The 8,921-nt window shown below is 47.8% G+C and overlaps 1 protein-coding gene and 1 long non-coding RNA gene across 2 annotated transcripts in view; one reads left to right on the plus strand and one right to left on the minus strand.

Annotated features, from left to right (window-relative positions):
- Nucleotides 1-5,796, plus strand: part of LOC116823844 (alpha-2-macroglobulin-like protein 1) — a 43,708-nt gene extending 37,912 nt beyond the window's left edge. Inside the window, exons 29-36 of the mRNA XM_032778721.2 lie at nucleotides 303-517; nucleotides 818-1,033; nucleotides 2,226-2,350; nucleotides 2,901-2,991; nucleotides 3,482-3,550; nucleotides 4,109-4,211; nucleotides 4,302-4,343; nucleotides 5,276-5,796. Of these exons, the coding sequence (XP_032634612.1) occupies nucleotides 303-517; nucleotides 818-1,033; nucleotides 2,226-2,350; nucleotides 2,901-2,991; nucleotides 3,482-3,550; nucleotides 4,109-4,211; nucleotides 4,302-4,342 (860 nt within the window). The 3' untranslated portion in view covers nucleotide 4,343; nucleotides 5,276-5,796. The remainder of the gene's footprint in view (nucleotides 1-302; nucleotides 518-817; nucleotides 1,034-2,225; nucleotides 2,351-2,900; nucleotides 2,992-3,481; nucleotides 3,551-4,108; nucleotides 4,212-4,301; nucleotides 4,344-5,275) is intronic.
- Nucleotides 2,922-8,398, minus strand: LOC116823846 (uncharacterized). Its single transcript, XR_012656835.1, has 4 exons — nucleotides 8,167-8,398; nucleotides 4,866-4,945; nucleotides 3,458-3,496; nucleotides 2,922-3,000 (listed from the first exon to the last, which is right to left on the minus strand). It is a non-coding gene; the product is annotated as an uncharacterized LOC116823846 (long non-coding RNA).
- Nucleotides 8,399-8,921: the final 523 nt, after the last annotated feature.

Genomic DNA, 8,921 nt, shown 5'->3' on the forward strand with positions numbered 1-8,921 from the left:
CCTCTTGTGTATGTAGTTTTGGTGTATTTATCTAGTAGTGTGTGTAACTGCAGGTATTTGATGTGCAAGGTGTTTACCTAGGAATCTTGGTCCTTCTGGTGTAATATGTAATGATGGGTTTTTTCACCCAGTAACCTTGGTAGCTGAGAGGTATTTTCCCAATGTTCTGTGCCACCCCAGGGTATCTCTATGGGAACTAGAGTGAAGGGTTTGACTGAGTGGGTCCCATTTACACCACAGTAACTCTTAACCCATCCAAGATCTGAGGATTTTATTCTCCTGTTTTATTCCCCTTTTCCCAGGAGGGCAGATTCACTGGAGCCAGGCCCCCTCCCAGTCACCCAGTGCTGGTGTGTGGTCCCAACCCCAGTCGGTGGACGTGGAGCTGACGGCCTACGTGCTCCTGGCCTTGCTCTCCAAGCTGAGTGTCACTGGGGCTGACATTGCCATAGCCTCTGGCATTGTGGCCTGGCTCATCAAGCAGCAGAATGCCTATGGTGGTTTTGCCTCCACACAGGTAACACAGGGGGAGGTGATGGGCCGTGATCCCACTGGAGAGAGAGGTTCTGTGCTGTGGCTATGGGAATATGACAGTTAGTGCTCTGGGGTGTGAATGTTTCTGGATGCAGGGACTGGGAGGATGAATCCTGGAGCTAATGCCCTGGAGTGCAGGGGTACACTGAAGGGATGAATCCTAATTTCAGTGTCCTCAGTTGCTGAGATCCCACTGTTCTGAGTGTTTCACACTTCTAGCTTCAAAGAGCACCCCTTTCTGTCTTACATACAAACAGTGAGGTGACTGTCTCTCTCTCTCCAGGACACGGTGGTTGCCCTGCAGGGTTTGGCCAAATACGCAGCCCTGACGTACAGCGAGAAGGGAAACGTGGAGGTGACTGTGAAGTCCAAGGAGAGTTTTGAGAGGAAGTTCCAGGTCACCCACAAGAACCGGCTGCTGCTGCAGCAAGCAGTGCTGACGGAAATCCCCGGGGAGTTCTCAGTGCAGGCCCAGGGCAGCGGCTGCATCTATGCCCAGGTGAGATGCACCTTCTTTGGGGAGGGACATAGTCCCCATGGATGCCCGTGTGCAGGGCCTCATTGGCAAAACACATTTTCATGGTCAAAGAGAGCCATTTCCCTTGCTTTCTCAGCAGCCCGGTCCCAGGTCATGCTCAGACACATGGAGTCCTCACTAACAGCAGCTTTCCTTACCATCCCTTTCCCCACTGCTGTACCCCTGCCCCCCAAGGGTGATCTTCTGACAAAATGTGGGTAAACATAAAGATGGCTGGTCTCACACTGTTCCCAGGGTGCTAGGGGAACTGGAGATTGTGTGTAGGTGTGATGTTTGCCCCTAGTGGAGAAGAACCCTGGTCCCAGCTATGCTAGATGAGATCCCCTATAGCTCCTGGGCTAGAGGCCTGTATTCCTGAGACTGAAACAGCAGGGTTCTAGCCCAGCTCCCCATGTGTGGTTTATGTAGTTGTTGTGTCTGGGGTTTAAGGATCTGAGCAGTAACTAGAGCCAGTGGAAGGACATGAAATGTGATTAGGGAATCCAAGTGATGAGTTGGGTTCACTCTGATCTATAAGGACTTACTAGTGAGTATATTGGCAGCTACTGGATATTAGTAAAAATGGTACAAATCTTGTTAGCTTTAAAAAGCATGTTGATAAATTGGAGCGGGTTCAGAAAAGAGCTACAAGAATGGCCTGTGGCCTAGAAAGCCTTCCTTTGCGGTGAAAGACTAAAGAAGCTCAATCTATGTAGTTTATCCAAGAGAAGGCTAAGAGGTGACTTGATCACAGTCCACAGGTACCCATGTGGGCAGCAGACGTCTGATAGTAGAGGGCTCTTCTGTCTAGCAGACAAAGATATAACAACATGCAATGGCTAGAAGTTGAATCTAGTCAAATTCACTTTAGAAACCAGGTGCAAATTTTTACCAGTGAGGGTGATTAACCATTGGAACAATTTATCAAGGGGTGGGATGGATTCTTTCAATCCGAACTGGCTGTCTTTCTCAAAAACATGCTCTAGCAAACAGCAGATATGGCCTTGCTGTAGTAATTACTGGGTGAGGTTCTATGGCCTGTGTCATGCAGGATGTCAGATGAGATGGTCATAATAGCCTCTCCTGGCTCTAAATTCTAGGTATCTACTAAATCTTTATCTCCAAATGATCCAACTAAAAAGTCTCTGTAGCAGCCTGTTTCTCTCCTCTGCAGACAGTGCTGAGGTACAATGAGCCTCCCCCACAGGTCTCTGTGACCTTCTCTGTGCGCATCACCACACAGCTGATCGACTGCACCAAGGGTGACATGCGCATTGTCACCATCCGCATCCATGTCAGGTGACCCCAAGATTTCCCCTGTGTATACATCGCTGACCGGGGACGGAGCCCCTGCCTGGAGCAGATCAGGGAGTGTCAGAGACCTGGTTGGGTTTAGTGGCTGGAAGGGAGGGAGAGACTGCACATTTTGCAGAGGAAGAAGGGGATGGAGGGCGAATTTGGCAGCTGTGAGGGAGGAAGGAACCAGGTGCTTTTGGGAGGGGCTGTAACCATGAAGTGTGGTTGGAGTTGACTTGCTTGTTGGTAGAGGGACGGCAAGGAGGGAAAGGTTCCCCTTTAACATCCTCCTAGAGACAAAAGGGTGTGGGGAGATACAGAGAGGAGAGTTGCTCAGGGAGACACAGGGAGGCTGCGTCTGTTCAGAGCAGGGAAACCATCTTAAACACCCTCCTACAGCAAGCGTGTATGCCAAGGAACTGTACAGGGCCTAGTGCTTGCATGAGGAGGAAGGAGGGGGTAGGGAGGAGGTGGAGGAAGATTTATAGCCTCATTTAGCCCCTGCTCACGGGGTCTTTGACCATCTGTATCCTTCCTCTCTCCCCGTGCCCAGCTACATCGGGAGCAGAGTCACTTCCAACATGGTGATTATGGAGGTTTCCCTATTGTCCGGATTCAGCCTGGCTTCGGGCTCCCGCACATCAGTAAGGCACCTGGGGAGCAGAATGGGGGCATGGTGAAAGGGCCTCATCCAGTCAGTGCTGGTGGGATCCATACTTAGCCAGGGAGAGGAGGCAGGTTCCACAGACGGGTTTCTGGGCTCCACCCTGAATGATGATGTCAGCCCCTGTCTCCCTCAGACATTTAAACCCCAAAGCTGGCTGTAGAACCCCAGACACATGCCTTGAGAAGGAGCCCAGTCCCAATGACCCAAACAAATCCCTGTCCCTCATCTCACAGGAGCTGAGCGACTATGTGGAGAGTTCAGCCCTAATGAGGGGTGAGAGCTCTGATGAGGGCCTGGCTAGGGGAAGGGTAATAAGAGCTCACCTGCTTTCTGGCTATAGAGGTTGCGAGCAGGGAGGCTGCTCATGGCCAGAGGGGTGAGGGGGGGACATTTCAATAGGAATTCTCACGCTCGCCCCCTCAGAGACCCAATTCAGCCATTACCTTTCATCTTCTCTCCTGTCCCAGTTGCAGAGCAGTCCCCTGGTGAGGAAAACGGAGGTTAGCCAGAGTGGTGTATCAATCTACTTGGACCAGGTAGGTCTGATTGAGATCAGGACTGGAATAGCAGGGGGCTGCAGGGCAGGACTGAGGGGCATTGGTAGAGCTGTATGGGGAACCCAGGGCTGGACTAGCAGGGGGCTGCAGGGCAGGACTTAGAGGCATTGGCAGAGCTGTGTGGGGAGCCCGGGGCTGGACTAGCAGGGGGCTGCAGGGCAGGATTGAGGTGCATTGGCAGGGCTGTTGGGGGAGCCCAGCACTTGAATAGCAGGGGGCTGCAGGGCATGATTGAGGTGCATTGGCAGGGCTGTGGGGGGAGCCCAGCACTGGAATAGCAGGGGACTGCAGGGCAGGACTGAGGGGCATGGGCATAGCTATGTGGGGATCCCAGGACTGGAAGAGCAGGGGGGCTGCAGGGCAGGACTGATGGGCATTAGTCAAGGCTTTTCATGGGTAACCCTATCACAGCACCTGAGTTCCTGATTCTCATTAAATTCCTGCCCAAACTCCAGCAGAACCAACACAGTCAGTTTCTGGAGCCAAATTTAGGGAAGTAATATAAAGCCTCTCCTCTTCCCCTCCCCCCACCTCCAGCTGAGCAATACGACTCAGACATATGCCCTGCAACTGGAACAGGAGATCGAGGTGATCAACCTGAAGCCAGGACACATCAGAGTCTATGACTACTACCAGCCAGGTGGGTTGCTGAGCTGCTGGGGCGTCTGGGCTGGTGGGGATGGGGTGTCTCTGCGCAGGTGTAATTTGGATTCCTTGTCTTCCTGTGCAGAGGAGCAGGCCCTGGCTAATTACAGCGCTATCTGCAGCTGAGGTAGGTGTGAAGTCCGTGGACATGACTCTCTGCTCCCCTCCCTGCCCCCTGTGTGCATCTGGCACTAGCCTTTGTGCCCCTCACACAATGCCCCCCCCAGGTTGGCACGATGGCCCCTCCTGCTGCTAGGAACAGCCCCCAGTGTCTCTGCGCTGGAAATGTCTGCCTTCCCAGCTCTCAGGGGCTCCCTCTCCCTTGTCGTATTGAGCTTTCCAGAGGAGTTTTTAGTGTACTCCCCATGTGACAGGGCATGTTCCTGGGGCAGGCCCCACACCGATGACAGCAGTGGGACTTTGGTACCAAGCGTTAGACCTTTGTAATGTGCTCCTCCTGTAATGTGCTCCTCCTGTGCATGGGGGACATCTGGGAGCTTCAGGTAGTGCAGAGCATGGCTGCCCATGTGTTGCATGGTGTGTCATGTCTGACATCAATACTCCGTGATCACCCTGGCTCCAAGTAGTGCTCCCATGTGGAGTTCATGGTGCTAGATCATGGTGCAGAAAGCGTTAAATGGTTTGGTACCTGGCTCCCAGAGAGCCCCATTTCTCTTCCTGGGCCATTCTGCTGCAGCTGAGAGAGCAGAGTCATTAGAGCTGGAACTCCTTCAGATTAAATGAGAGAGGTATTCTCATTGTGAGCCCACAGCTCTGGAATTTGCTTCTCACCCCCGAGTCTGAATAGCTGAGTTCACCTTCCAGACACACTGCAAAGCCCACACCCCTTTTTTTGTACTGGCTTGTAGAGGGTTCCTAAGTGGAGGTGGAAGAGAGTGGATGGTGATTTGGGTGGTATAATTTCTTGCTCTCTGTCTCTCTCTATGCTCAGTATCATCTCTTCAGTCTCACCATTTCAGTCTCCTTTACTCTCATTTTATCTCTGATTCCCTCCCCCCCTTAATTGTCTCCTGGGTAATCTCCCCCTCTCTGTTCCAGCACACAGGGAGGAAGATGTTGGATGGAAGTTGTGCTCCCAGCAGGAGGTTCTGCCCCCATTCAGCAGGATTCCTGAGCTGTCCTTGCTGGGCTGAGGGACAAGGGATGCCCTGACAGCCCCACCTGCAAGGGGCTGGGGCATTGGCACTGGGTGGGTGGGGGATCTCCATGGGCTCCATATTGGATTGCAGGGCTAGGCTCAGGCTAACATTCCTCACCACAGTAGCCATTTCCTGGTTAATTTTTTATGTCTGATTATTTTTGATCATTTGAATCTGGGAATTTTCTTGAGTCTGAAAAGAATACAAATAAAATGGAAATCACATACCCTAGACACTGTGGTATTTGATTGGGCTCCATAACAAGTCATCCCAGAGGAAATTTGTGGGTAATTTGTGAGGCTGACACTACTGGTATGTCCCTGACATTCATAGAATCATAGACCAGAAGGGAACCATTGTGATCATCTAGTCTGACCAAGTGTACAACTCAGGCCGTAGAACTTCCCAGAAATAATTCCTAGAGCAGATCTCTTAGAAAAAAACATTCAGTTTTGATTTGACAATTGTCGGTGATGGAGAATTCATCACAATCCTCGATAAGTTGTTCCAATAGTTCATTAATCCCACTGTTAAAAATGTATACTTTCTTTCTTGTCTGAATTTGTCTAGCTTCAGCTTATAGCCACTGGAACATGTTATATCTTTCTCTGCTAGGCTGAAGAGTCCATTACTGAATATTTGTTCCCCCTGTCGATATTTATAGGCTGTAATTGAGTCAACCCTTAATTTTCTCTTTGTTAAGTTTAATAGATTGAGCTTTTTGAGTCTATTTTCTGATCTTTTAGTCATTCTTGTAGCTCTTCTCTGAACTCCCTTCAGTTTATCAACAACCATTTTGAATTGTGGGCACCAGAACTCAACACAGTATTCCAGCAGCTGTCTCACCAGCACCAAATATGGAGGTAAAAGAACCTTTCTACTCCTACTTGAGATTCCTGTTAATGCATTCCAGGATCACATTAGCTTTTTTTGCCATCACACTTGGAAGTTCATGTTCAGCTGATTTTCTATCACAACCCCCAGATCTTTTTCAGTTGCTGTTTCCCAGGACAGAGTTCCCCATCCTGTCAGTAGGGCCTAAATTCTTTGTTCCTACATGTACACATTTACATTTAGCTGTGTTAAAACACATATTTGCTTGCACCCAGTTTACCAAGCAATACAGATGGTTCTGAGTCAGGGACCTCTCCTGTTCATTATTTACCACTCTCCCAGTTTATGTATCATCTGCCAACTTTATCAGTGATGATTTTATGTTTTCTTCCAGATCATTGATAAAAAGATTAAATAGCTAGGGCCAAGAACTAGTCCATGCAAGACCCCACTAGAAACACACCTGCTTGATGATTATTTCCCATTTACAATCACATTTTGAGATCTATAAGTTAGCCAGTTTTTAATCCATTTAATGTTTGCCACGTTAATTTTATATTATTCTAGTATTTTAATCAAAATATCATGCAGTACCAAGTCAACTGCCTTACCGAAGTCAAAATATATTATGTCAACGTTATTACATGTTTCTGCCAAACTTGTAACTTCAACAAAAAAAGATACCAAGTTAGTAGGACAGAATTTATTTTCCATAAACCCGTGTTGATTTACATTAATTACATTACTCTCCTTTAATTGTTTCTTCATCAAGTCCTTGCTCCGTTATCTTGCCTGGGATTGATGTCAGGCTGACAGGCCTGTAATTATCCGAGGCATCCCATTTACCCTTTTTAAAAATTGGCACAATATTAGATTTTTTTCAGTCCTCTGGAACTTCCCTAGTGGTCTAAGACTTATTGAAAATGAACATGAATGGTCCAGGAAGCTCCTCAGCCAGCTCTTTTAAAACTCTTGGCTACAAGTGATCTGGACCTGCTGATTTTAAATGTCTAAATTTAGTAACTTCTGTTTAATGTCTTTCAGAGCCATTAGTGGAATGGAAAGAATGTTATCACTTTATGATGAGACTATATCATCTGTTTTTCCCCAAATACAGAATAGAAATATTTACTGAATACTGCTTCTTTTTCTGCTTTATTATGGATAATTCTACCATTTCCATCTAGTAATGGACTAATACCATAGTCAGAATTCTTTTTGTTCCTAATATATTTAAAAAACATCTTATTGTCATTAACTCTACTGCCGATAAAGTTCTCCTTGTGTCCCTTTGCTTCATTTATCAGTTTTCTACAATTCTTAACTTCTGATTTATATTCATTATTATCAGCTTCCCTTCCTTTCATTTGTTAAATATTATTCTTGTATTTTTTTTATAGTTGCCTTCACTTCCTCTCTAAACCAGGTGGGTTTTTAACCAGCATGGCCTTCTTCCTCAATTGTGGGATTGCAGATTTTTGGGCATCTAATAAAGTGTTCTTAAATGATTTCAAAATTATCATTCACATTTTTCTAATTAAATTCTTCCTCCCAGCTGATTTCCCTAATAATTGTTTTCATCTTTATGAAATTGGCCCTATTAAAGCATCAAGTATATATATTACTGGTCTGGACTTTATGCTGTTTGCACAGGATAAGTGTGATCAAGTCATGATCATTTGTATCTATGCCTTCAGCATCCTGCTCAATGTAGACTGCAATTGGGAGTACAGTAGAACCTCAAAGATACGAACACCAGAGTTATGGACTGACCGGTCAACCAGACACCATGTAAAACAGGAAGTAACCAACCAGGCAGCAGCAGAGACCAAAAAATATAAAAAAATAAAAAGCAAACACTGTACTGTGCCTGTATTGTATCTTAAAGACAAGCAGATCTGGGCTGCCTATTCCACCTCCCTTCCTCCAACCCCTACGCATTGGGCAGTCACTTACAGCAAGACGCTGGGGCTGCCAGCCCAAGGCAGCCAGAGACACCAGAGCAGGATCAGCGCTGAGGTTTGTACTGCTTTCACCCTTCCCCCCTGCTGGGAGGCGGACAGGCTGTTTTTACTCCCCTTCCCACAGGAGGGGGTCACTGTTTTCACATATACCCACTGAGAGGGGGATAAGCTTGCAAACTCATGCTGGTGCTGAGTAGGAAGCTCAGCTGCTGCTGAAACCTGGCCTGGAGTGTCAGCTGTTGGATCTGGAGCCCGAACTGTGCTTTGTTTGGCATTACAAACATTTCAGAGTTACGGACAACCTCCATTCCCAAGGTGACCGTAACTCTGAAGTTCTACTGTATATAGCTTCTGGGTGCCCGGTCCCGTTTCTGAGGCAGCGCCCTGCTGATTTTGCACTCCTGCATCAGTGCGAGGCTGAATCTGTCCTGTGATGTCTCCTATGGTCCAGCTGCTCTCATCCCAGCATAAAACAGACAACTGGAGTGAGGGGAAATATTTCAGGGGGTGAGAGGCGGCGTTCTGGTTTCCAGAACTCCCGTAGGCTGCATGAGCACAGAGGTGAGAGCTCGGGGTGGGGGGAGGAGGAGTTTGCCATCTGTCCTTCCTTCTCTCATACTCCATATCATAGGTGCTGACTTTTGTTTTTGTTGATGGGTGCTTTTGAAGAGGCGTGTGTACTGGGGGGAGGTGGCTCTGCTGGTTTTGGGAGAGGCTATTTTCAACATATTTACACACTTCTTTCAT

The sequence above is a fragment of the Chelonoidis abingdonii genome, chromosome 1 (genome assembly GCF_003597395.2).
Source record: "Chelonoidis abingdonii isolate Lonesome George chromosome 1, CheloAbing_2.0, whole genome shotgun sequence".
NCBI classification, from domain to species: domain Eukaryota; kingdom Metazoa; phylum Chordata; order Testudines; family Testudinidae; genus Chelonoidis; species Chelonoidis abingdonii.